Source organism: Denticeps clupeoides, chromosome 16 (assembly GCF_900700375.1).
Source record: "Denticeps clupeoides chromosome 16, fDenClu1.1, whole genome shotgun sequence".
Classification (NCBI taxonomy): Eukaryota; Metazoa; Chordata; class Actinopteri; order Clupeiformes; family Denticipitidae; genus Denticeps; species Denticeps clupeoides.
Window position 1 is genome coordinate 12,467,246 of NC_041722.1, and position 27,511 is coordinate 12,494,756.

Genomic DNA, 27,511 nt, shown 5'->3' on the forward strand with positions numbered 1-27,511 from the left:
TGTTCTTAATTGCTTATGGTTATTAATGACATCGTCATCTAGTGTGATTGCATCCAGATAAAAAAAAAAAAAGAAGCAGTCAGAAAATGCATGAACCTTAGTTGTGTTCCATTTTTTCATAGTAAGGAATGTCAGGCATGCATAGTTCAAGCTCAGGAAATTTGTCCTATAATGTGACCAATGTCACTGAACAAGAACAACAAAAAAAATCTCTACAAGACACTAGTTTTAAGACGACTGCATTTTTTTAAAAACACATTTTTAGGTTTTTATATTTGCCATGTTCGTTTGTCCTTTTTGTTTCTTAAATTTTTGAAGTTGTGAAGTATTTTAGAGGTTTTCAGTAAGTCTCCTGTAAGCCCCTCCCCCGCCGACCATTTACGCTGGGTCCTATTTTACTGACATTCATATTTGATGTCTTGTGAATTATTAAAGGGAAGCACGGTAGGGAGTGCAAGGTAATTCATCTTGTATCAATTACTAATCGGTTTTCATTACCAGAAGCCTTTAAAGGTGGGTTCCCTCAGAACGTCATTGGGCCAGTCTGAAGAACCAAAAAACAACACATTTTTGTTCATTCTTGATTTTTTGGTTTAAGCCTTTGAGTGTTTTCTTTGCATGGCTTCAGGTCATGTTTGTTTGCTTGGTGACTGAATGACTGGCCTGTGAACGCGAGTGCTTGTCTACTGCTTTCGAGTTGCCAGCAGTGTTCCACGCTAGTGGATAATATTGGCATTCCCTGTGCACCGTTTGTTGCTCCCACTTCCAGCAGCATAGGTCCATTTATCGAAGGCATGCCATGAGCCGTGTGGAGTGCGTAGTTCTTCAGGTGCAGCCTGTGCATTCCTGCTCCAACTCCAGAGTGTTTATCTGCGTGCAACTGTAATAGGTGCTTACGGTGGGGCGTGCAATTGGTGCAAAAACGGCCAGTGTGCCTTTCATTGATTCTGGTTTATGATTATACTTCAACGTAAACGAAAGCATCGCTGCTAGCAGGTTAAAAATATATCATTAGATTGATAAACATTCCATGTTTTATTTCCAGCATTTACATAATAACCCCCTTACGCCCTTTGGCAAGTGTCATGGGTTGTAATGGCTTTTAGTAGCAACCAAATTCTATTCAAATTTCACTTATTATTCTGGGGCCATCTTGCCTCCGTTCTTGAGAACTTGCTTTTTTTTTTTTTCCTGGATGAGTCAGATAATTTCTACCAGCTTGAACCACGAAGCACCTGCCCTTTCCTTATGATTATTGTGACTAAGCCATAGCTCAGTACGAAAAGACTGGAACATGAGAAAAGTTACCCGAGAACACAGGTTTTGCCTACTGCTTGCCTACTACTTTGCCTGTCTGTTTTACTGTATAGTAATTTTGCCACGCTAAAGAAGTGTGGCATGATCCATGTCACGCAAAGCTGAAGTACATGTTTTAAATGATTTTTGACTAATTGGCTTGTTCAGTTGTACATTTTTGTCTAATTATGATAATAAAGAACCAGTTAAGAATACGCTTCAATATATTGTGCATATGTTGTATGTTGCTATAATTTATTTACTAAATTGTCATTGTCTCATGTAGATGCTTTTGAAGTAGCTTTCAGTGCCTAGTGTGCACGGCCGGAGGAAATGATTATGTATGTTTTTCCATTTTGTCTGGAGCAGGCTTGTAAATTGTGTGCCTCTGTGAGGAGGCACATTTGTTTCAGAGAAAATGTTTGTCTTTCGGGGTGGAGCAGCATGGAGAACCTCTATGTACTGAGCTTGAACTTACAGGGAGGCTTTGTAAAATCAATGAACGTGTGCTGGTGCTTCCATGCACTGGTAGGATAGCACACTTCAATTTAGAATGTGTCAAAGTGAGTAGTTTTCCGTGCCTTAATTGCTTCCCTCAGTGTCAGTGTGATTTTATTGAGTTATCTTGTTTACAGGGTTATTGTCGTACAGCGCAAACACACACCGAGTATGAGGAAATGGCCCACTGTCCAAACAGGAGGACTAATGGAAACAGGCTTACGTTATTTGTCACCATTTTGCTAGCTTGGGCTATCGCCGGAGGCAGATGTTTATCGCGTTGCACACTGTACTGTATTATGCTTCTGCGGCAGCCCACCAATCACTTTAAATGGTTGTGTAATCTGATACCAGATAAGATGCGTTGAGAGAAAAAGGCCTGCTCAGTTCTTTGTGTTACTTAATGGAGAATTTGTTTTTTAATGCATTGGAGCTTGAGGCTGCATTGAATTTTAGCTTTTATTTTTTTCATGTTTCTTAGACTTTCAGCTCTCTAGCCTGGTCCTCTTCCTTAAGAATCTTTGCATTGTCCTCTTGACGGCACAGTGAGACCAGGGGGTTAAAAATAGCTGCCACAGCTGTGCCGTAGAAAGCGGGTTGGGTTGCCACAGAGACCGGCTGAATCTCATTATCCCCAAGGAAGATAGTAGTGGTTTTGGCTGCAACAAGTGATCGCTGTGAAGATACTCCTCAGCCACGGCATCTAGTCCACACTTCGTCATTAGTAACCCGCCCTCTCAGACGAAGATGCAGTATCCTCAAGTGAAGTTGTCAACAAGCAGAATGTTTCTCTTTGAGATGTCATTTCTGCATGATGCACTGATAATGCACGGCCTGTAAGATAAAACCAAGTAAAAGAACAGTTTTTACATTTGAATTTATTTTAAATGAGAACCATTTTGCAATTGATGTATATGAGAATGTCTTGTGCCATGTGTGGAAGCTAAGAGTGTGTAATTGTATTGTAATATAATGGGGCCGACATCAGAGTACATTTACTTTATTATACTTTACCGGTGGCAGCATATGCACCAACATATGCACTCTAATTTCTCCAAATGTTCAGATTGATGGTGCCCTTTTACTTGCATTCTAGCCTTCGGTTTTAAAAATACATTACAGTAGGTCCCAGTGTCAGAACACTGCATACTGACTCAGAGTTGATTACTCATGAAATACCCAGAGCCGTCAGTGCTCGCTCCTGTTCCTTCACATTGAGGGCTGTGTCCATAAAATATGCTCCGAGCAGAAGGATCTGCTTCGAAAAGGAATCAAGCACATTGCAGTCCGAAACCCTGGATTGATCCAAGGATGCTGATTTAGAGCTGCTGACTCTGTACTTGTTTGATTGAAGTCAGGTCCAATGTGATTATGTAGTGTTTGAACTGATGTTTATTTTAGAAAGAAGGATAAAACTTTCACATATTTTCACATATATTGAGTACCCACTGAACTTTTTCATGTCTGTTCCCCCCTCCAGTCTTTCTGTACTGCAAACTCTGGGGTTTGCCTGGAGTCGGGGGGGCTTATGTCGCAGCTGAGCCTATGGGACTTCTCCAGGGCCGAGGCTTGTTTTGATCAGGAGGCTAATGCTCCCTCATCCACAGTGGCCGGCGCGGCCAGACGCTGCACGTCTCAGAGCAGATAATCTGCAGAGCCCGCGGGCCCTGCTGGGCACCAGATGTAGGCCTGGACCCACGGTGAAGCACAGTCTGTTCGGGGGTTGTCGTCGTTTCTTTGATTTAACAAAGCTGTTATCAGATGATTAACAAATAAATAATGGAATTACTGGAGGCTTTCAGTCTCTGGCTGTACAGTTTGATGAATAAATATAGTCCTGTATAATGACATTTTCCTGTAATCTGTTGTGGCTTGTTTGGAAGATGATAGTCAGTAAAATGAGAGAACATTCAGTCACTGCTGTTCACTATGTGTTTTCAGCAGATAGGGTTGGGAGGGAGAGGACATGAAAAGCGTCAAATGCCGGGAGCAGGTGGACTCAAATGAATCATCTGTTTAATCCCTTTAGTGTGTCAGGGTTACACAAATGTGTTTTAACTCTTGCTGTTGAGCCTCTTGTTAAGACCAGGGATTGCTTTGTGGTCATAGAATCAATGAGGGGGCAAAAGAGGACAGCAAGAGGGGGAGGGAAATGTAGGGTTTTTTTTTTTTTTTTTTTTTTTGCTTGATGTAGGAGGATTGTTGTTTTGGGGGGGCTGTAATGGCCAAACAGCGGTTTAAAACCCATTTTTATAACTGCATTATTGATGTTCTGCTTTCCAGGAGGACACGCCTATTTCCATCACCAATCACAATGATGACCGAAAGGCCGCCTCCCCACTGCCACTCCTAGCACCGTGATTGGATTGAGACTGTTCTCTCCACTTAGCCTGTAATTTTCCTTAGTTGCCATGACTTAAAGGAGGCCCACATAATCCAAGATGGAGAAAAAGAAAATGTGTCCCCGCCTCCTGGACTACCTGGTTGTGGTTGGTGCCAGGTAAGAGCTACTTTCATTCCTGGGTTCTATTTTTTACATTTTCCAGATTTTTTTTTCTTTTGCCTGATATAAACAGACATGACCCTTGGGTTTAAATTCAGGCCTGGTTTTCAGTTCGGCCTGGTAGTCAATAATTAATGTGACTGGATTAGTGCTAAATTATTACTGCTGTGTGCCGGTGTTTGATTCTGTCTTCACTGTCCCGTTAGGCAGCCCAGCAGTGACAGCGTGGCCCAGACACCTCAGCTCCTGCGCAGGTATCCACTGGAGGATCACGCAGACTTTCCGCTGCCTCCGGATGTGGTGTTCTTCTGTCAGCCTGAGGGCTGCCTCAGCATCCGACAGCGCCGAGTCAGCCTCCGTGATGACTCCTCGTTTGTCTTCACTCTTACCGACAAAGACTCTGGCGTTGTTCGCTATGGAATCTGTGTCAACTTTTACCGCTCCTTTCAAAGGGGGCACCACCGCCCCAGGACAGACAAAGGTTAGCTTTAGCCTTGTTGATGTTACAGGTCAGATTGGAACAGCATATTTTCATTTCATTTTAATGTGAATGTCTTCTAAATTGTATACACTTGTAGGGGACAAGGGACCTTTAGCAGAGACTGCGGTTGAGGCCACAGAAAAATCTGACCTCCCTGCTGATGAGCTTGTCCCCCCGCCTGCCAGTGGAGATGCATTTCCCCCTGGAGACTTGGGAACGGGCAGGTCCCCTCGGCAAAGACGCAAACCCAGGGTGGCCCCTCGGAACCGAAACAGCACTTTGACTTCACTCTGCATGCTCAGCCACTACCCATTCTTCTCCACCTTCAGGGAGTGCCTGTACATCCTGAAGCGCATGGTAGACTGCTGCAGCCACCGGCTCACACAGCGCACGGGCCTGCCCAAGGGCACTCAGAGGTCAGTACCGCCCACAGGCCATTCACATCATGTCACACTAGCCTTCTGTCTGACAGGCTCGGCCTCCATTTACTCAGTCACAGCAATGGCAATTTGTAATTTGTTTACTGCTCCAAGTGACCATTTATACAAATAATGGAGGTTTGCTATTTTCTGTGTGTTCTTTCAGTAATTATTTTATTCATTAAGTAAAGCAGAGTTCTTTGTAACAGGATCTGCTCAGTTAACCAGTGGCTTCTGAGGCAAATAATATGCTTTTTACTGAAGAGATGCTTGGGTCCATTAAGTGTTACACTCAGCAAGGTTGGTTCTATGTTCCTGATGTGCCTGGAAAATGGAGAACCACAGGAGGGTTTTTTAGGACATTGATTGCTAAATTGACTGACTGGTAGACCCTCGGTAGGCATTTATGTTATTAAACCATCTTTTCAATGACTGGTTCTGTCTTTTTGATCAATGTAGTTCCACATCAGGCAATTTTACCCCCATCTTTCCCTCAACAGATCTTCTCATGGTAACCTAGCAACCACTATGGCTGCAGCGGCAATCAGACTATCAAGGCAGAATTCACTTACAATCGTATTACTCCATTGACAAGCATGGCTTGTTGATTAAACATAAAGCACCCATTTTCTTTCTATTTGTTCTCTGCTGTATATTTTTCATTAGAAAAGTGAAACACACAATAACAGTTTCATTTATAATAATAATAATAGTTATGTATATATTATTATACATGTCAGTTGCACTGTTTGTATTATTAGTGAAATGCATTCTTATTTAGTTTAGTTACTATATTAAATATTTAGCTTGTCATTTTAGCGGTTTATTTTCTCTTTCTGTACACATTATCCTGGCAACTAGCCATATCTTAAAGACTACATTGTGAACTGCATGTTACTCTGAGCTTTGTTCTGAATAATTGAAATGCATCATTTATGAGCTTTGTCATTCGGACAGTGAGTCTTTGCCAGGGCAGGCCCCATCACTGGCTTATTCAGAGAGTACATCTTAGGGTAATAAACCAAACACACGCGCAAACACACACAATTGTGCGGATATATATACACTGACACCATGTAGTCAGTCGCAGTGATGATGCTCTGTTTTATATATTAACTATTACCTTACCAATTGACTTTTTAGAAAATAACATGCTACATCTCTCCATACTACAACTCTTTATCTGTTAACATATCAGACCTTATTCGCAATATCACCAGTAACATTTTAGTCTCTGAACAGTAAAGGTTTCGTGAACATCAGCTGAGGTCTTGTGACTGGAGCTGCAGGGTAAGCTTGTTGTCCTTTTCACCTTTCAGTCTGTGAAACTAAAAGGTTTGATTTTGAGTTTCCTGCTGTAATTTTTGACTTCCGGACTTTTCTCACCCACCACTTGATTATAGCACAGCTTATCAAGGCCCTGTTGTGACATTTAAATAAAGCGTTGATGGCAAGGGCTCCTGATACAACTGTTAGATGGGTGGGTGAGGTAGACTCAGTGGCAGATTGAGGTCACTGGCTTTCCTCAGGGATTGGCTGCGATAGGTAGGAACATTTTTCCCCCCTTTGAAAGGAAATTAAAATGCACATTGAAAGAGAGATGCTCCACCAGCGGTGTGATAAATGTAGGACTAATGAAACAATATGCTTTAGTTTCTACATTAAGCGTTGTTTTTATTTTTTTTAGCAAAGAAGAAAAAATGACACAAACTATGTTTTCCAAGATTACTGAGTTCTCTGCGATCTATGAACCACTGACAGTATGTGTAAATGTGTTTGATTATTACCACAAAAGTGTGAAAACACACACACACACTCACATACAGTACAGACCAAAAGTTTGTACACACCTTCTGATTCAATGTGTTTTCTTTATTTTCATGACCATTTACATTGGTAGATTCTCATGCAGAACACAATGTGCATTTTAATTATTATAATTTTTTTTTGTTGTAGTTTTCCTTTCCTGTCTTTTTGACTGGCTAGTTATAGACAACACAATGTCAACAACATTATGATGCCATCAAACTGTATACAGTCTATAAGTGTGTTCTTAAAACCAAATAGTGTGAAATGTCAAATGTAGTGTTCTAGCTTTCCCTATGTGACTATCATATTCGGATTACAGTCTCTTCAACTTTAGCTTAATTTAATGGCATTCATTCATTCATTCTCAAGTCACAGACACTAGATAATTAGCAGGGATTTGTCAGATGTGTTCTAGTTTAATTCTGCACTACTTTACCATGGCTGTAATGCTCAAACCTCAACCAAGTGTGCAGTATAGGTGCATGGTAAAAAAATGCCAAATCATTCACTAAAGGGAATGATTTAAACCTAGTCATCTTTGCTCAACACATTTTGCTTTATGAAATCAAATAGATACATTCACAATAAAGAACAGGGTCAGTAATCAAATACATTATATAGAATGGGTGGTTTTTGTTATTGGAATGCACATGATATTAATTTAAATCTCAATTTTTATGAAGGCTTTTAAAACAAGCTAATGGCTGGAAGCTTTGTCCATGGCTTGTGTGTTATATTTTTATGCCATTTCTCCCTCAGGGACACCATGTGGCGTGTTTTTACGGGTGCGCTCTCTGTAGAGGAGAAGGAGAAGGGCAGCCAGCTGCTGCAGGACTTGCGGGAGGTGGAATCGTGGGTGTACCGCCTGCTTCGTTCGCCCGTGCCCGTAGCCACCTTGCGCCGCGTGGACGTGGAAGTGCTGCCTCACGACATGCAGCCACCCCTTACCTTTGCCCTCCCCGACTCTTCTCGATTCAGCCTGGTGGACTTCCCACTCCACCTTCCCCTGGAGTTGCTGGGTGTGGATGCATGTCTGCAGGTTCTCACCTGCATTTTGCTGGAACATAAGGTAGGACTACTGGCCCTTTTGGCTGTTCCCATGTTGGGTCCTGGTTTAAATTAGATCCTCTCTGGAAAACCCTCACCTGTTCTCTTTTCTCATGCCAGAAGGCAATGATATTCGGACAGTTTAGAAATGAACGGTTGCTAAAGCATAGTGGTTACATAACAATGTCCTTCACATGCTCCTCTGAATCTGAGTCATCTGAGCAGTATTCTGGTTCATACAGCCTTTGAATCAAAGCTGGGGTTGGTGGTCAGGCTGCCCTGTTAAATCAATACAACACCTGGCTGTTTAAATATTCATGTCACCTGGTGGCAACTAGAGAATGTTGTTCCTTTTATATTCCATTGTATTACAATATGTCTGTTATTCGTGTTCATGACCTTCACTATTTCCACTGCATAATGTATTTCATCTGTTGATGTTAGAATGGTCTTTTGTAATTTGTTAAAAGATATTGCGATTTTAGGTTTTGCACTGCATATAGGGCGGTACTTAATGGTCTGTGCTAATCATTCTGTAATCCTATAATCTTCAGGTGGTTTTGCAGTCTCGGGACTACAACGCTCTGTCCATGAGTGTCATGGCATTTGTAGCTATGATCTACCCCTTAGAGTACATGTTTCCTGTCATCCCCCTGCTTCCCACATGCATGGCTTCTGCTGAACAGGTTAGGATGAACTTGCTATTTCCTGTATCCCTTAGTACATTTTAGTTACTAATTTGAATGATTTAAATGCTTTCCTGGAGAGCCAAAATATTTCTGTTCTCTTTGTTAGCTTCTTCTTGCTCCAACTCCTTACATCATTGGTGTCCCAGCCAGCTTTTTCCTTTACAAGTCGGATTTTAAGATGCCAGATGATGTCTGGCTAGTTGATCTTGACTGCAACAAGGTTTGTATCGCAATGCATCTTCGACAGTTTATAAATGAGGAAAAGCCCAGTACGGCTAGACTAATTCCCATAGAGCAGCGTAATGGGGTCTGTGTATCCATTAAAGAGATGTGCAGGGCTGCTGGGTTAAGCCCCTTCAGTTGAGGTCTGTTTGTGTGGGTTTTATTAATGGCCCTTTTTTGTTTTATCACTTGTGTGGTTTGCATATTGTGCAATATACATTATGTGATGAATAAATCTAGATTTTAATGAGTATTGGCTTTTCTGTAAAGCCAGCTGAAAAATGTTAGATATTTTTTGAGTATACTTTTTTTTTTTTTTTTTTTTTTTACAGTGTGTGCTGCTAACAGCTGTGCTCATCTTTAGCAGCACCACCTGCCACCATTGAAAATAATTGGGAAAATATCTCCGTCTCAGTGTACCATGGCAGATTGCCGCAGACAACTATATTTAGGGAGACTAATACCTATGTAGTGAATTAATTGGCTGCGTTCCTGTTGTGCAGGTTATTGCGCCAACCAACGCTGAAATACTGCCCCCCCTCCCAGAGCCTGAGTCATCAGAACTGAAGAAACACCTGAAGCAGGTAAATCTGCCTCTTTACCTGGAAGTGTAAAGTGTCATTTATTTGTAATTATTTTTGGCTACTGTTGATAAATTCTGAAACTGGTAGTGCCATGTAATATCCACCCACTTGTTCTTATATTACCAAATGGCCCATTTGATAACATTGATTACTTGATTAATAGTAATTTTGCCCATTTGTTATGCTGTTGACACCGGCGTATTATTTTCTGTGTGTAAGTCATAATTACTAGCTCATCTGTTAGCTCACATTTAGCAGTTTTGGCAACCTTAACATGATAGTGATTTTTTTATTTTTTTTATTTTTCTCATTCCTTTTTCTTTGGACACCCTAGCTCTTACAGGTAAACCAGGTACTGGGTCCTTCCCCTGTTCCCTTAATAACCATAATTAACCCCAGCCTCCCTACTCTACCGCTGAAGCAACAAATACAAAGAGTTGGACTGATTCAAATAACAATTATTCAGTAGTGATATTCAAGCTGAGAAAGTAGCCTGTAATTTTATTATTTTATTTTTTAGTATTGCCTTTCTCAGAGCTTGAATGCATCATGGGTGCTGTCTGGTGAAGAAACAGTTTAAAAATAAATGCAGAAATAGTTTTGCTATTTTGTATTTGGTAATCCATTAAATGAACATTCATTTACAGTATGTTCTTTTGTAGTTTTTTTTTTTTTTTTTTTTATTGGTATAATTTTTTATAATTTTTATACTGTTTGAATCAGATCCAATTCCATAGTCCTTTATTCAGCTTGTGTGAACATTTTGCTCCTAACCTTGTGTTGTATTTAATTCTGCAGTAGATTTCTTTGTGATGAGAACAAGCGAGTGAAAGCGCTGGCTTTGTAGAATAAACATAGTTGCTGCTGTTACAATGATCATTGCACTTAGTACTTGTACCAAATTCATTAAACTAAGTAGACACAGCTTTTTTAAGAAGAGGATTACTGCTGAAACTCTAATAATCATTAAGAGAAATTCACAGCATTTGATGTCTAATGGCAGGATGATAGCAACCCTGTGTCTAACAGTAGCTCTTTCTCAGAGACGTGAGCCATTAACTGCAGATGGAAGAGAGACTGTAGGGACATCTCTAGCCTCCATACTCATCACAGAACAGTGTTGAAGCTCTTCCTTTTTGTTTTCACTTTCAGCACTCCATTTATAGCCAGTGGTTATATTAATGGTAACCATGGTCCTTTGTGTGGGTTTTCTTTTTTCCTTCTCCTCTTCTCACACACACACAATCTGCCAATATACCTATTTCATTTTTTTTTTTGCTCACTTTATCCCTGTTTCACTCAAACACACACTCAAACACGCATACAGTCTTTCTCTTGCAATCTCTTTGCCCAATCCTATGTAGTGATTGGCTTCTTTTGCTTGTCATGTGACCTTCCTTCCATCTCTTTTGTATCCTTCAGTGTCTGGTTAGATTGACTGTGATCACCCAAAAGCAGATCTTCGCCTCCGACTCTAAGGTCTCCAGAATCTCTCTCCCCTGGAATGTGCCATGCCTCCTGCATGGGCCTTTCACTCTCTACCTCTCCTCCAACCAGCACTTCACCCCCTCACCATTCCCTGGTCCCTGTTTCTTGCCTTTCATCTGTAAAATCTTTAACTGAGTCTGAATCAATCTGTCCACTCAGAATGCTCAGTTTGGCTTAAGCATGACCAATTTTATATGCTTATAACTCAGCCTGAACACATTTATAATAAAGCTTTACATTGTTACTAAACCCCCCCTACCCAAACTAATTGAAACAGCAAAACAAACACTAACGCTGGTCTGGCTTCTTTGCAGCCATGTTGGCCGTGTACAAAGTTGACTGTATGAGATGCTGTGCTAAGCGAATCATTGAACAAAATATTGCAGCTTTTCCCAGAGTGCTTTTCAAACAGCTTGTAAGGTGATATTGTCCCTACTTGTTTCTAACCATTTGACCCTTGGATCCTCTCTGTGGCATTCCCATGTCAGGCATCACATTCTTGATATTCCACTGTGCTCATAGAAATTGAGTATGAACCCCACCCTGACCTGGTCCAAGATTTTCAGAACTAGTTTCTAAAGAATACAGGATTATACAGAGTTTTGATCATCCTTTTCGATATGTTATTGTTTACACATTTGATGTTTACAAATACCATACATGATTGTATTTGTAAATGCGATCTCTGGACCCCAGGTTGGGACCTACTGTGTTAGAGCATATCACCCTAAAACGTAGTTTATAACAGCAAGCATCATTTTATGTACCAGTTTTTTTTTTCTGATGCCTGAGGTGAGACTGCTGCAGACCTACTCTCTCTCATGAAGATCTGTACAAATCTTAAACACGTGTGCCTATATTGCTGCTTCAGGCCTTGGCCAGCATGAGCTTGAACACCCAGCCCATCCTCAACCTGGAGAAATTTCAGGAGGGACAGGAACTACCTCTTCTTCCTCCTGGCAGAGACAAGGCTTCACCATCATCGACAGAGTTCAACCCGCTCATATATGGGAATGACGTGGACTCTGTGGATGTCGCAACAAGGCAAGATCTAATTTTTGCACTCTACTATGCCCTGGCTCAGCTTGTGGATTTGGCTCTTATTTATTGAGCTGAAGGCTGTGCTGTGATTTAAACATGTTAAATCTGTGCTGATATGAAGATAGTTTTCAAAAAAATGCCTTTGTGCCTGCATTTGAAAGCAGCGTAAGCAGATTCTGAGTGTCTTACAAATATGTTCGACTGGCCACAATAGGGTTGCCATGGTGAGGTTCTTCAATTCCCCAAATGTGCTGCAAGGGTTCCAGATGCACACACGTACCCTGCGCCTGTTCCCTCGCCCTGTGGTGGCATTCCAGGCAACCTCGTTCCTAGCCTCCCGGCCTCGGCGCTCTCCCTTTGCTGAAAAGCTGTCACACACTCAGGCTGTGGAATATTATGGAGAATGGGCCCTAAACCCGTCAAACCTTGCATTTCAGAGAATCCACAACAGTAAGGAAATCATACCGAACAACATTTCTTTATGTAAAATGTATATTAGACTTAAGTCTTAAAAGCTGTGTCAAAAAGCATATGGTGACTACCTTTCCATGTCTGTAGATGTGTATGACCCCTCTTTGATCGGAGACAAGCCCAAGTGGTATGCTCACCAACTTCAGCCTGTGTATTACCGGGTGTATGATGGCTCGTCCCAGCTGGCAGAAGCCATGAGCAGACCATTGGAGGATGAGGGAAATTATTCAGACCCCACTGATGACAGGTAGATATCATTTGGTCTGGGAGTTTCAGTCAGATTTCCTGATCATTCACCTCTGGTTACAGGAATAGAAAATCATCAAACAAAGAGGTTGTTTTATCTATGAGTTTTTTTTATTTATTTATTTAGTCCTGTGTGTTTCAGTGGCAGCGACAGTGAGGCCTATGACTCCAGCTCTTCATACTCTTCTCTTGGGGACTTTGTGAATGAAATGATCAGGGGCGACATTCAGGGAGACACTCCAAGTAAGGATCTTTCAATCAGCAGCACAGTGCTTATTATATATGATATGTGCCACATTGTTTTTATTTAATTTTTATTTAGGTATAAGTAGTTTGTAGTAAAGCAGTGCTTAATTCTTAATTTTTGGAAAGCATCTGTGAAAAAATAAAAATAAAATAATAATGATTTCTTGTCTGTTCACATATGTATGGTGCTTTTAACGCAATATTTTGACCTGTAGATGTGGACCCACTTACACATGCTGCATTAGGGGATGCCAGTGAAGTTGAGTTCCATGACTTCCAGGAGTATAAGGAGGAGGGGTCTGACCGCATGGCTGAAGGAGAGGGCTCTGCCGACACTGCAGAGGGGCAACCTCTGCGTTCAAGCTCTAGCACCACCGCCAGCTCCAGCCCAAGCACAGTCATCCAGGGAGCAAATCATGTCAGTATCATAGTCGTTATCTGTAACTGAAAAAAAGGAAATATTATGTTGCTATAAGATTGTAATATTTTACCTTTCTCTTTTCCAAGAAACTGTCACTTTAAAACGCTAATTTGTTTTAGGATTAGATTTAACATGTGTTTTAGTAGCTGTTGAGCCAGAGGCAACTGGTGGTTTTGTCTCCATGTTTGATTCAATGCTAATTAGTTTCCTTTTGTGCAGGAACAGACAGAGCCTGGGGAGATGGAGGCTTCAGCAAGTGCTGTTCTCCAAAACTCTGTCCCTGGATTGGCTGTTCCACCTTTTACAAGACCCACCCCAGATCCTGTGCCTATGGATGCAGCCAATAAGAAGAAAGAATATGACAACCCATACTTTGAGCCACAATATGGGTTCCCCACTGATGATGATGCAGACAACGAGGAGCAAGAAGAGAGCTACACACCCCGCTTCAACCAGAACCTCAATGGCAACAAGTGAGTTTGGATATTTTTGACAGTTATACCCCTCCCTTACATATTTTCCTCATCTGAAGCCATTCATGAGATGTGACAGTTCCCCAATATCTCTCATGCATCCCCTCACTTTTGATCTGGTGTCCCATCAGGCTTCAGCGGCCCCTGAGGCCCAGCAGTCTAAGGCTGCCAGGAGAGTCTGATGGTGAGGGAGACTCCCGCAACAGCTCTCCCAATTCCACCATCTCCAACAACAGCAGCGACGGTTTTGGGGGCCTCATGTCTTTTGCCAGTAGGAGAGATTTTTGTTTATAAAACTGCATTACTAATTCAGTTTGATGGTAGCTTCTTATATACTTGATAATATCATTATGTAATTCTTGAAAATTTGGACTGTAGAGATGTGTTTGGTTGGTTCATTAAATCTGTGTCTAGCTGTAAAATATTTGGCTCTGATGATTTTTGAAGTTAACGTGTAATGTGTATGGGGCAGTGTTGGCCTAGCAGGTAAGGAAGCAGATTCATAACCAAATCCCGAACCGCCAAGGTTCCACTGAGGTACCCTTGAGCAATGTACAGCCCCCACGCGCTGCACCACTGAGGACATTTGCAGAGGACATTTTTGTGTTCTGTGCTTGCTGTGTACAATGACAAAACAATCACGTTCACTTAATTTCACTTAACTGCAGGTAACCTGTATAAGAACCATGGCACAAGCTTCAGCCTGTCCAACCTGGCTCTGCCCAACAAGGCAGCGCGGGAGAAGGCCACCCCATTCCCCAGCCTCAAAGGTACAAATCCAGCAGCAGTCCGTGTGACCTACTACCTTTACTGCACCTTTCGTCCACCCATCCATCCATCCAACCACTTCTCAGATCTCCCCAGTCTTTTGTCTGCCCCTCAGATCTTTCCATTCACCTGTCCTTCGCTTTCTTGACTGCTTTTTTCTATTTCCATCTGTTTGCAGTTGAGTGAAATTATTAGCTCTGGTTAGGTTTATCCATTTATGGTTCTTTCACAGCATACAGTAATATAATTAATCACAGGGCCCCAGATGAGTTGGTTTGTTTTCTGAGATCTTAACCACTTCTTTAAACTATAAATTCATTCAAATGGCACCAGAACACATTTTTTAAAAAGCAGTTGTTGTGAGTTAGTTGGGAGTGCAGTATTACATTTTATGGCCTTTTATCAGATGCCCTTGTCCAGACTTTCAAAAAGTAAGTAAAGGGGCAGTCCCACTGGGGGCAGACCCTTGTATTTGTCTTCCGCAGGGACACAATGGAAGGAAGTGGTGTTTGAACCTGTGACTTAGTGGTCTTCAGGTTCATAGCTGAGAACCAGAGTCTACGGCCACCATTATTATTATTGAGTGGGGCAGTGGTGGCCTAGTGGGTAAGGAAACTGACCTGTAATTGGAATGTGGCCGGTTCAAATCCTGAACTGCCAAGGTGCCACTGAGGTGCCGTCCCCACACACTGCTCTCGCTCCTGTCATGGCTGCCCACTGCTCACTAAGGATGATGGGTTAAATGATGTGTGCACTGTGTGCTGTGCTGCAGTGTTTCACAGTGACAATCACTTCACTTTCACTTTTTTAACTTTCAAACGATATGTCCGGATCAATTTCATGAAAGCCAGAACCAAAGAATATTGTTAATGACACAATAATTCAGTTGAAAGTTTCTGTGAAACTCTGAAAGTTTCTTTTTATTGTCCCCCCCTCCCCCAATCATTTTTTGTCAAGAATATTTTAATTTTGATTTAGAGCAGGAAATGGATGAAGGTTTGTAGGAATGCTTCTTTTCTCCCCCTTATGACTTGTGAATCTTATGGTGCTATTCTGAAAGTGGACACATTGCCTTTTGCATTTCAAATTTCATATGCCCAAACATGCTCTTCTTTTGTTGATGTTGGAACATCAGCTATGGCATTATGGAGAAATGCAAGGCATGTGTCCGTCATACAAACACTTGATAGGATAGCTGCCATAGGTGTTTTATGTTGTTTGCTTTGATTTTTGGATGATGTGACTTGTGTTTATCAATCAGACGACGATGATGATGATGATGATGATGATGCTGAAAGCCCGGGTATGTGTCATGTGTGAAGCCTGCCCTGTTTGAAGTGGTAGTTTGCTGTGCATTTCTGTAGACCCTAGCTCAGCCCCCTCTAACAGAAACCCTTCACAGACTCTTCAGGCACAACAGAGGATATACCTGCCTTTTTGTCCATGTATACTTTCCCCATCTTCCTTACCCTTTACAATCCCTCTTGAGAATTTTTTGAGAGCCTGCGCTGTGATGCCCATGTTTTTATTATTATTATTATGTATTTTATTTTTTTAGCAGTATTGACAGGAATGAGAACTGTGTGCTTCTTCTTACACTAGGCGTTGTGTGCATCCATTACTCTGTGTGGGGTGATTTGCCATTTGCAGTTTTTTCATTTGTTTAGAAGTTGCAGTTCCGATTTACATTTTAATTGCGTCCACAACGCCTCCTGTAAATTGGAGCTGCGTCTTGGAGCTCCAGATTCTGGAGCTGCAGATTCTGAATACTAGTGTCTGAATCCACGTTTTTCTCTGCCACCTGTGCCTGACCATCTCTGTGAACTTGATTGGAGTTAAATGTCCATCATCATTATAGCTACGCCTGTGGAGCTTTGAATGAAACTGAGGAAACTGGTGCATCCTGCGATATGCAATGTTATCTCTGTGAATTGAGGTTCATTAGGAGGAAAAGAAAAGGTTCCATATAGTTACAGTTCATTTTACAGTTGACCGTATGAGCACCAGTGGAGTTTCAATTAAAAGGTCCCACACCAAAGAATGGTGGAGTGTCTTCTCAGGTACCTTCTCTCTGTTGATGCGGCTAATGAAGCTGTATTTGGGAGAGATGGTCCACTCAGGGCCGGCCTGTCTGCTGAGCCCTAGTACATTCCAGATCCAGCTTCACAAGCAGGCCTCAACCATTTAGCCTACATTTTATTGAAAAACATGCATTGCACTTGAATTGAATCTTAAAATTATTATATTAAAGATCAGCCTAAATAAAATATTATATTGTCATAGAAAGCACCTTTTGTGGTTTTTATGTTTTATTTATTCTATTGTACTTTAGTTACTTTCATAGACATCATTGTTCATATACAATATTTTTTTGAAGGCTCCACATGTCCACAAGAAAGACCTACATCTAACAACATGTGTATATTCATTTCATTTAAGGGGAGTTCACGTAGGTTCCAGATCCCTCCAGAAGTTGTGAGTTTCTGGACATAGGTTTATACTGTTCTGGAATGTACTTTACACATTATCTCTCACTTTCTCTTTCTCTCACTCTGTTGTTCTGTTTGTACATGTGTCTGGTGTTGTGGGTTGATGTTTGGACTGGTTCTGTCTGGGCCGGTGTCCCTCTTTGTCACCCTTTACACTGCACTAATTTTGGGTTTTGTGTCCAGTATTTGGGCTAAATTCTCTAATGGAGATTATAACAGAGGTCGGCCCGGGGAGCGGAGAAGGTGGGTTCCGCCCTTTGATGCGTGAGCTGCATGCTTCTCCAAGCCAGTCAACCACATCTCCCAGCATCCCCCTGTCACTGTCCTTCATGGTGTTCCTCACAGCTGGTCATCACCACAGTTCGAACGACACTCAGTCATTTCAGCAGCATCACACCCACTCTGTCTCATAAGGGTTGGGCCCATTACACACATCAGAAGAAAAGTATACAAAGCTTTCTCTGTGTTGTGTTCTACGAAGCTTTCTCTGTGTTATGTGTTCATAAAGATACTCAGACATTCCCCAACAGAATGGTCCATGTAACTGTGATCTTTACTAGTCTGCTAACAATTTGTGAAATGTAACCATACTTATCTGTTTACTGAGTGGATTACTGGAAATGATTTTGTAAATGCAATTGTTGTAAAGTTGTAAATGAAATAATACTAAATATAATATCAGAAAGTCCAGATTGTGGTGGTTATACAATTTTTACATAGAAATTCTTCCGTATGAAAGACCTCGATTGGAAGGGGCTGATATGAATGGCATCAAAATGGATTCATTACAGTTGTTAGTTGACATATACTGAGCTGTGTTGAGAAAGGCGGAGGTGAAGTTCAGTCCATTGGTACACACTGTTTTATGGGATTTAAGAGTGTTGCTCTGACAACTGTCAATTAAATTGTGCGGATGACCAGAAATAATGGCATTTCTGGAGAGTCATGGCTGAAAATCTCTGGAAAACCACTTCAACCAGTCCATTATGGATGGTGTTTTTCCCCATTACAAGTAGCACACTCATTTTAGCTGTCAAAAGAGATGCTAAGGCTTTGGACAGAAAAATCGAGGCTCTTCTTGACAGGAAAATACAAGCCCAATTTGACAGTATGGAAGAGTGACTCATGTTCTTCTGCAAAAGACAGAGAGAGAAAGTGCAGAATATACTGAATCATGCTCCTATTCTTTCTTTATATTTTTCTTGGCCTTTGTTTAGTCCAAATGAGTTTGATCAGTTTTTGATGGAAAGAATATCAGTTCAGGTGATTGACTTATTACCTTCAGACTGCATGGAAAAAGCATATATATGTATTTTTTTTAGTTCTGTCTAATTTTAAGATTTAAATAAAAGTAAATCTATAGATGCTTTTTCAGTTCATTATGTCTGTAGTCATGGGCCCAACCCTACTGTCCGAATGAAATGTAAATGTACTAATACTGTGCGCATACGGTACATGGTGTGGTGAGCGGCCACACTGATGGACCATCCACATGTGTAAAGTGTTACCTCTATAGCTGCAGTATGTATACACACGAGATTGTGTGTGCATACAGCTCTGTGGCTGTGCGTGTGCGTTACGTAGCTGTAGCCGCCTTGGCTCGTTCCGCATGACAACTCATGTGTTGCTCTTGTCACGCAGACTGTTCTCACTCCTGTCATCGCCCTCCTGTTTTCTGCCAGCGTGTGTGTCTGTGGCCCAAAACTCCTCCATCTCTCCGCCCACGTGTAGTCTGGTCCGATCCAGCCCTCTCCTCTTCCTCCCTGTTCTGACTGTGTTACCTGTAACATCGTCAGCCATGTGCTGCTTTTGGACTAGTGTGTTATGTGAAAAACTGTGTATGTTATGTTTATTTTTCTCAGAGGCGTCGTCTTGTGTTTCTCCATCTGTGAGTGTGGGCGATGTGAGAGGATCTGTGTGTCTGTGAAGGAATTGTTTTTTTAATACAATTAGATGTCAGAGACGTGTGTCTCTTTGGATATAATGTGTAAATGTAATTTGTGCGTGGTGTGATTTTGGTGTGTGCAGAGAGTAGTATTGCATCTGGAGGTTTGTGTGCATTTTGTGTACAATGTGACCGGTGTGTGTTTTGCTTCTCGTCCTCATGTTCTGTCCGACTCCTGCAGGTGCCCGTGCTCCCAGAGCTCTGGTGGACCAGAAGTCATCGGTTATAAAGCACAGCCCCACTGTAAAGAGGGAGTCCCCCTCCCCGCAGGGCAGAGCCAACAACACCAGGTCATTAATAATCACCTTCTGTTTAAGTAATTCTGTTTGTATAGTTACACTGTATGATCTATTTATGTCTTATTTGTAAAACCCTTGAAATATTTGTGTTTGGAAAAAATAATTTGTAATGTATAGAAGTAATGTACACCGAGTTGACCGGTATTGTGCAATTGCAGTGAGAACCAGCAGTTTCTGAAGGAGGTGGTGCAGAGTGTGCTGGACGGCCAGGGCGTCGGCTGGCTCAACATGAAGAAGGTACGCCGCTTGCTAGAGAATGAGCAGCTGCGCGTTTTTGTGCTAAGCAAACTCAACCGTGCAGTCCAGTCGGAAGAAGATGCCCGGCAGGAGGTCATCCGTGATGTGGTGAGTTGGACCCCAGATTCACCTGTAGTCCATTCAGAAATTTCGTTAGTAATAATGCCATGTTATCCGTGAGCAATACCCTTCATAATTGAAATTTGTGTGGTTTCTCCGCCCCCATAGGAGGTGAGCAGGAAGGTGTACAAGGGGATGCTGGACTTGCTGAAGTGCACCGTGTCCAGTTTGGAGCACTCTTACACCAATGCAGGTCTGGGTGGTATGGCCAGTGTGTTCAGCCTTCTAGAGATTGCACGCACCCACTACCAAACCAAAGGTAGGAAGTAATAATTCACATTTTAAGTGGGTTTCATATTTTCACAGTAAATTAACAAAATAAAATACTAACTTAAAAGAAATATTTTGGATCTTGGTCTAATGTCTTACATGGTCAAATGTCTTACATTTTAAACAATATTAATGAAATGCCTGCTTCTTACAATATGCAGATATGGCTGCTATAAAACTCTAACCCTAATACAAATCTGACAAAGCTGTCCAATTATAACCACAATTTACTGTTGTTTTCTTAAATCTGTTCCTCAAAACTGTCCAATCTGGCAACAGTGGTGGGGGCCGGAAATTCATAATTCTCTGCTGAATATCGAGGCCTTGTTTATGTTCAGAAGGTTGTTAATTAATGACTATAATGTGGCCCTTAATATTCCAACATAATTATTATAGAAAATAGGTACATTTCATTTGAATTGAAATTCTTCCCCTTTAAGGACTGTCCTCATGTGCTCAGATGTACAGGCTCGATGGAACTCCTCTGTATGGTTTCCTCTATGTAAGAATTTCAGTCTTACAGACAAGTGGATCGATTAACTGACGTGTATTGCAGGCAGCACGACTGAATAGTTTACGAACAACACTTAGCAAAGCATAAAGTAGAGAAATCCTCTTTTTTTTCTGTAATCCAAACAGGATTTGAGGACTACTGGACCAGCTTGTTATTGAAGTCAGCGTATATTTGATTTTCCTTCTTTCAATCTCTTTGTGCCTCAGGGAACTTGATCTTATTATCTGGGGCCTCTGGTGTCTTTTCATTCTCTGCTGAATGTCAACACAGGCTGAAAGTTGAAATCCTCCATCTGTCTCTACTCCACCCTTTCTCTCTTCTCCTTCCTTCTATTTTTTACTCGCTATGCCATGATACCCCACAGACCCGGAGAAGCGGAAGCGCAGCCCCACGGAGGGGTCAAGCAGCCCAGGCAGCAAAGAGAGTCCATCCGGTCGCATGGAGAGCGCCAGGGCTGCTGGCGTCCTCCTTGTGCCCCGACTCCAGCTGCCGCCCCCCTCCTCTGGGAAGGGGGCTCGTCACTTTGATACCCGGAGTCTGAACGAGGAGAATTTTATTGCATCTATTGGTGTGTACAACCTCGTGTGCCCTGCATGTTTCCAGAGATGTTCTCTGCTTGTTGATACCCAGCTACCCCACACCTCCGAGCTGCAGTGGAGGAGTCTCCTGAACCTATACCCCACCTGTTTAGTGAGAGTCTCACTTTCTTCCTTACAATGGTCTACCTCCTTTAACTTGAGGGTCATGTGTCCTCCTGGTTTGGGATCAGAATTTAAGGCGATGGAAATATGTACACACATACATATTTATGTTTAATTTATCTTAATCTATATGGTCAGTGGGATGTAGACACATTGTTGGTTTAATGTGACTGCTCTGTGCTTTTTTTTTTTTTTTTAATGTTTAGTGTTTGACTGTGTTTGCCAGTCCTTCAGCTCTCTCTGCCTTTTAGATGCATGTCTGTGATAGTTTGTGTTAAACACATTAGCCCTTTGCTGAAGAGATTGGGAGGGCTTGGCCTACAACGCAGGTCTTTGTGGGGTCTTCCCCCACAACACCCAACCCCCAGCATGGAACCTGGAGCATCTCTCCCCTGTAAACAGCCCCGAGAGCCAATCACATTCCTTTTGGAATCCATTGCTTGCTGGCTAACTTGGTGCCAACGTGAGATTGGCAGGTTTGGTTTTTTTCTGGGGCCAGTGCACAGGGAACAGACTCCGCATCTGATTTTCCCTCCCTCCTCTGTTTCGGAGAGATGCACCTTCAATTCTACGGAATGTCTTTTGAGATTGCACCCCTTCTGCTTCTGCAACGCCCCATTTCACCCACTGGCTGGATGGCTGGACACCTGCCCCCCATCCCACGCATAACACCCCCCCATTGCACCCTGATTCTACAGAGCTGTGCAACATTGAAGCTGATCTGTTGGAGGGGGTCCACACTTGGTTTGTGGCTCTCCAGCATCAGGGTGAAGGTGCTGTGGATGTTTTGTAATGTGTCCTCAGTAGCAGCGCTAGCTCATTTCTAGCCATTTGCTGTAGTAATTATGCTTGGTAAAGTTCTGGCTATTTGTGAAATATTACAAAACGTCCTTGACTGGTGAAAGAACCTCATTGCTTTATTTTTGTTTTATTTTATGTTTCATTATTTTTGCTCATCCACCATAATCTGCCAAATCAACCAGCTCTCTGACTCTCTCTCTGTCTTTCTCTCCTTGCTTGCAATGCATCTTGGGTAGAATTGTGGAGCAAGCACCAGGATAACAGAAAGCAAAATGCTTTGGATAAAGAACAGAGTAAGATTCTTCCTGTGCACAGAAATTAGAGTTGATTTTGCAAAGCCACAGACAACTTCCCACCTTACCTGACGTCCCTCCCTGTCTCTTCCAGAACCTCTGCTTCTGTAGTCTAAACAAGAGTAGATAAACGTCTTCAGTGGGAACAGTTACCCAGTAACCACTGTAATGTATTCGAAAAATTCAAATAACAAAGTTTTTGGTTAGAGGATTTTATAACCATGTTCTCCCTCAAAACTATATCATACTATACAAAGATTATTTCTCATTCTGTAATTTCTTTGGACGAGACATTCCATTATTTATGTTGTAGAAATATAAATATGTTGTAGATATTAAATATTACTTTAGTCATTAGACTAAATTGCCTAATAGGGTCTAATTAAAATATTTGTTTTGCTTGATTATGCAAGATCTGTGTTAAAAAAAATAATGCTAGTAAAGTGGTGTAGAATATATAGAGACTGCAGCTGAACCTACCCAGCGAGTTTTGTCTTCAGTAGTTCTTGCTAATATATTAGGAACCATCTCTTCTTTCTTCTTTTCACTCTGTGTGAACAGGTAAATGCAATCTAGCAATTGTCCTTCAAATGGTGTTAATTATTTTTTCTTTAGTTTCTTGTTCTCAGAATTTCAGACTGCTCTCTATTTTCTTTTTAAGTTATAACTTCACAATTTGTGACTTAAACTGGGTATGAGTTGACTTGTTTTTTTTATATAAAAAGCTGGGCTGGGCACCAGCTTTGAAGAACATTTAAATCCGCTGTTAGTAAAAGTGTCTGTGCGTGTGAGTGTTTATTTAAGAGTCTGTGTTTTGATGGTCTGTCTGCATCTGTGACTGCCTTGTCTGTGCATGTCAGTATGTGTCTTGGTGTTGAGCTGGACTCCTCTAAATGGCTTTTGCTGTTTGGTTTGCAATCTGGTTTTGTTGCGTGCTCTGCCTTATGACTGTCAGCTGTAAGTTGGTATGTGAAACATTTATACTTTACCTAACAAGGTTAAATAAAAAAAAAAAAAACCTTCAAGCTTCAAAGGCACAAGGTACGTCATACTTCAGGACGTTTACCACTTATGTTGCAATACATTAGAACCTGTACACTGGCTGTAAAAAGTAAATAAATACATAAGAACATTTCCATTAAAATATTTATATATATGGATCATTTTGTGTTATTAACTGGAGCCACACTTTCATAGAAGGAAATCTGAAACGGTCATGATTGACAGTTGGTGCTCTAACAAAATGGCAGATGCTACTGCATTCTAGGCAGAAACCAGTGGCTTTCTCAAACTTAAAAATTTAAATGTGAATTACGTTTTTAAGTGCCTGCTAGACTCCAGAAACTCAGCTAAATAACTTTTTCTTTATCTTCTCAATTTTAAGTGCTGATCGGGTGGGGAAAGCCCTCTGCAGTCTTTTGGTCTTTACCTCAAAAACAAATGAAATGTCCATTTAGTCTTGATAGCCACAGTAGGTTGTGGGTCAGACCACATGGATCACAGTCAGATACCAGGTCTCCGGATACTGTGTGGATGAGCCTTTGGTGGCCATTTTGACTCCAAGTTTCCTGCAGGGGCGGAGGCTGCCAAACATCGTGTAGAGGGAGGAGACACTGAGGAGAAGAAGTCTCAAATAAGCGCGGATAGTGGTCTGAGTGTCACCTCTGGCTCACAGGTCAGTAGCCAGGTACACACACAGACATTCTCTTCTTATTTGCCACTATTCTTTTTCTAATAATACTGTAATACTGTGTGTTATCGCTCTCTTTTGTCTCGTTCTTCTCTCTTGTCTCTCTTGTGTTCTTTCTTTTGACCTGCAGAAGAGTGATACTGAGTCTTTGGCTAGTTCTGAACCTCCAGCTCTTACAAGGAGCACCAGTCAGGATTCAGAGGCCAGCACAGTGGTAGGGCACGGCCAATACAGAGAGACCTACACCACCCCACAATCCTCCTGTCCTACTAAAACCAGCCACCATACAAGCCCAACTCCCCCTTTGTGTGTTCCTGTTCAGTCGTTCAAGCAAAACTACTAAATTTAATTTAAAGCTCAAATTGCCTTATTCTTCACTTATTCACCTCCTACTCTGCTTCACTGAAGTCATGCTCTGACACATTCTTCTCTCATCCTGTTACTGTGTCTGACTCAATGCTTCATATGTGGTAATTTCACTTTTCTTGTTTTGTTTGGCAACACTACATTGTGTACAATTTATTGTATTATGCTTCTTAACTTCCCTTCAGATGTTAGTACAAATTCACAAAATTCATGGTTCATCATAAAGGACAAAAAAAATCTAGCAAAAAAAAGGAGTGCTCAACATACTTTCATACATTTATATATTTTATTTATTTATATTACATATAATACAACAATTTGTCAAGTATGATTTACAAACCCTACAGGTTTTAATGATTGTAATTGGACTATTATGTTGTTTGTATATATTTTGCTCTAACCAGATTGAGGTAATGTGAGGAGCGAACCACCTTTATTGTATGTCCTATGATCTGTGCATCCTGTAAGCCTTCTTACCCTCTACCTCTGCTTTGGCAGGTCAGTAACAGCTCAGGGGAGACATTGGGGGCCGACAGTGACCTGAGCAGTACAGCAGGCGACTGTCTGGGTGGCAGGGTCCCTCCCCATCTCACCCTATCCAGAGGGACCCTCTCAGACAGTGAGATTGAAACCAACCCTGCCACCAGCTCTGTGTTTGTGAGTTCCACCCCATTTGTTGTCTTTGAAGTCTCCAGGACTGATTTTACAGGGGCGGATGTGCACCTTCATGCGATAACTTATCTAATCTTGACAGACATGGACTTCCTCTCTGTGAGGTCTAAGAATAGTCACTGTGAATAGTACTGCTCATTACTGGCTGCTGTGCTGATAAGGGATGTTAATGGCACTTTGATGTTCGGTCAGGGTAAAACCCACCAGCTAAAGCCAGGTGTGAAGGAGGCTGCAGGACCACTGACCAGAGGAGTTCCATCTGCTCCGATAGAGGATGTCAGCATGAGGATCTATCTGTGCGAGGGCCTGTTGGGTAAGGCAGTTCTTCAATGCTGGTCAAATTATGATGCCAAGGCCAGGCACAAATATGATATTTAACATTTGTTAAATATGTCCATTCCACAGTTGATAAGCTCAGACAAATGGTTGCTGTCTGAAGTCACTGTGACTGATTGTAATTTATATTGTTCCACAGCTGTCATTACCAAGAGCTTTCATTCATTCCAGCTTTTTTTTTTTTTTTTGTAATTCAGCAAGACAAAATTATGTTTTATACTAATATAATAGTAGATATTGATATTAAGATACATACACATTGGTAAACCGCAATATTAACCTTGAGCGGAATATAATCATTTCAGGGATAAAAATATGGTTAAGTCTTCACTCTGTTGTTTCTTCTTTTCTCGTTCCTCTGTTCTGTTTGTTACTTCTGCTGTATTAACACCACATGCTGTTTCTGTGGCTTCTCTGCTAACGGAAAGTGTGAGTGTGCTACTGACCTAAGCTTGCTAACCCTCCATTTGCTCTCTGCCCTGCTGCCTCTCTGCTTTCCCTCTGCTCGGTTGCTGAGCAGGGCGTGACAAGAGCTCCGTCTGGGATCAGCTGGAGGACGCTGCCATGGAGACCTTTTCCCTGAGTAGGGCTGACCTCTTACATCTCAGCTCTGGGTGGGGTTACGCATGTGTGGAACGCATGCAGAGGGATTGTGCTTGTTTGAGTGTGTGTATGTTTGCCTGAGAGGGAGAGAAGTGGGAATTTGTGATTCTTTTTTTTTTAACTGCACATCTGCTCTGGTCTATCCGCATGTATTTCTTGAGATCTCTTCCCTGGATTGGTGAACATAATGGCAGATCCCACCTACCAGGATGTTCACCCATTCCTTTATCTGAAACTCCTGTGCCTAATTTTTATTCACACTGTAGTAGTTTGCGTCACATGCCCAGCTAAATTTAATAATCAAAACTAATCTGTTGAGGGTTTTTTGGAACATTTCTAGGACCATATCCAGTGAAAGTGTGCTATTGTCCTAGATTAGTGGGTCTAAACACTGTGCATACACCCTCAGCCAAGTGCAAAAATGTGAAGTACATTGTATTTGTAGACGTCTGTTAAAATTTCTGTGCTTTTATCTTTGTGAACAATGCTTCTGTATTTGCAACGGTGAGGCAGAAATACCGATAGAGGGGATGGAAGTCAGGAAGGCAAGTTTCAGTCATTTGGCTCAGTGAACACTACTTCTATACTACTATATATGTAGATGTGTTCACTGAGCCAGACCACTGAAACTTGCATTTCTGACTTCCATTCCCTCTATCTGTATTTCTGCCTCACCGTTGCAAATACTGAAGCATTGTTCACAAAGATAAGCACAGAAATTTTAACAGAAGTCTACAAATACAATGTACTTCACATTTTTGCATTGGCTTGGCTATATATATATATGTGTGTGTTTGTGTACTTGAGCATGCATAGTATTTAGATGTCTTCCTCTCTGTGTGTGTATTTGATAATCATTTTGAGGTTGCATGTGCAGGCAAAGAGCGCTCTACACTGTGGGATCAGCTGCAGTTCTGGGAGGATGCATTTTTGGATGCAGTTATGCTGGAGAGAGAGGGCATGGGCATGGACCAGGGGCCACAGGAAATGATTGACAGGTGGGTACCAGCATCTGCAGCATGCAGATACCTGTGGAAGTTAAATAGATAAAAATATTAATAATTTAATAATTGAAATTTAAACATTAATTAATTCAATGTAAATTATAGAAACATTAAATAAATGTTTCATATATTTATTAGATCTCCATCTGGTGTATTTCATTTATTTAAGTCTGAAAACTATGAATGTTGTATTCTTTGCAATTTCAGGTACCTGTCTCTGGGGGATCATGATCGTAAACGTCTTGAAGATGATGAAGACCGACTGCTGGCTACTCTGCTGCACAACATGATAGCCTACATGCTAATGATGAAGGTATATTATTTAGCAGCAGAACAATTCTTATATATACAGTACTGTGAAAACATTTAGGCAGTAATTAAAGGTTCAAAAAGGGAATATATAAAAGTATAAACCACAAACAATAATTATTAAAAAGTGAAAGTGTCAATAATTAAATCTGATTCAGAA

General features: G+C 41.5%; 1 protein-coding gene across 46 annotated transcripts in view; it reads left to right on the forward strand.

Moving 5' to 3' along the window:
• madd (MAP-kinase activating death domain) overlaps nucleotides 1-27,511 on the forward strand; it is a 36,602-nt gene that overhangs the window by 957 nt on the left and 8,134 nt on the right. For 3 of the 46 annotated variants that reach the window (XM_028956211.1, XM_028956212.1, XM_028956227.1), the window contains exons 2-29: nucleotides 4,078-4,294; nucleotides 4,504-4,778; nucleotides 4,876-5,194; nucleotides 7,766-8,075; nucleotides 8,608-8,739; nucleotides 8,849-8,962; nucleotides 9,468-9,548; nucleotides 11,908-12,080; nucleotides 12,292-12,527; nucleotides 12,636-12,795; nucleotides 12,937-13,037; nucleotides 13,256-13,458; nucleotides 13,681-13,934; nucleotides 14,066-14,205; nucleotides 14,603-14,704; nucleotides 17,375-17,434; nucleotides 19,318-19,426; nucleotides 19,594-19,780; nucleotides 19,901-20,051; nucleotides 20,941-21,144; nucleotides 22,315-22,371; nucleotides 23,946-24,046; nucleotides 24,192-24,275; nucleotides 24,926-25,084; nucleotides 25,292-25,412; nucleotides 25,956-26,018; nucleotides 26,916-27,036; nucleotides 27,250-27,355. In XM_028956211.1, coding sequence (XP_028812044.1) covers nucleotides 4,236-4,294; nucleotides 4,504-4,778; nucleotides 4,876-5,194; nucleotides 7,766-8,075; nucleotides 8,608-8,739; nucleotides 8,849-8,962; nucleotides 9,468-9,548; nucleotides 11,908-12,080; nucleotides 12,292-12,527; nucleotides 12,636-12,795; nucleotides 12,937-13,037; nucleotides 13,256-13,458; nucleotides 13,681-13,934; nucleotides 14,066-14,205; nucleotides 14,603-14,704; nucleotides 17,375-17,434; nucleotides 19,318-19,426; nucleotides 19,594-19,780; nucleotides 19,901-20,051; nucleotides 20,941-21,144; nucleotides 22,315-22,371; nucleotides 23,946-24,046; nucleotides 24,192-24,275; nucleotides 24,926-25,084; nucleotides 25,292-25,412; nucleotides 25,956-26,018; nucleotides 26,916-27,036; nucleotides 27,250-27,355 — 4,182 coding nt within the window. In that variant the 5' untranslated portion in view covers nucleotides 4,078-4,235. Of the gene's footprint in view, nucleotides 1-4,077; nucleotides 4,295-4,503; nucleotides 4,779-4,875; nucleotides 5,195-7,765; nucleotides 8,076-8,607; nucleotides 8,740-8,848; nucleotides 8,963-9,467; nucleotides 9,549-9,882; nucleotides 9,901-10,970; nucleotides 11,028-11,907; nucleotides 12,081-12,291; nucleotides 12,528-12,635; nucleotides 12,796-12,921; nucleotides 13,038-13,255; nucleotides 13,459-13,680; nucleotides 13,935-14,065; nucleotides 14,206-14,602; nucleotides 14,705-15,659; nucleotides 15,699-15,963; nucleotides 16,006-17,374; nucleotides 17,435-19,317; nucleotides 19,427-19,593; nucleotides 19,781-19,900; nucleotides 20,052-20,940; nucleotides 21,145-22,314; nucleotides 22,372-23,945; nucleotides 24,047-24,191; nucleotides 24,276-24,925; nucleotides 25,085-25,291; nucleotides 25,413-25,955; nucleotides 26,019-26,915; nucleotides 27,037-27,249; nucleotides 27,356-27,511 lie in introns of all 46 variants that reach the window. The other 43 variants (XM_028956217.1, XM_028956218.1, XM_028956230.1 and 40 more) reach the window with 35 other exon arrangements.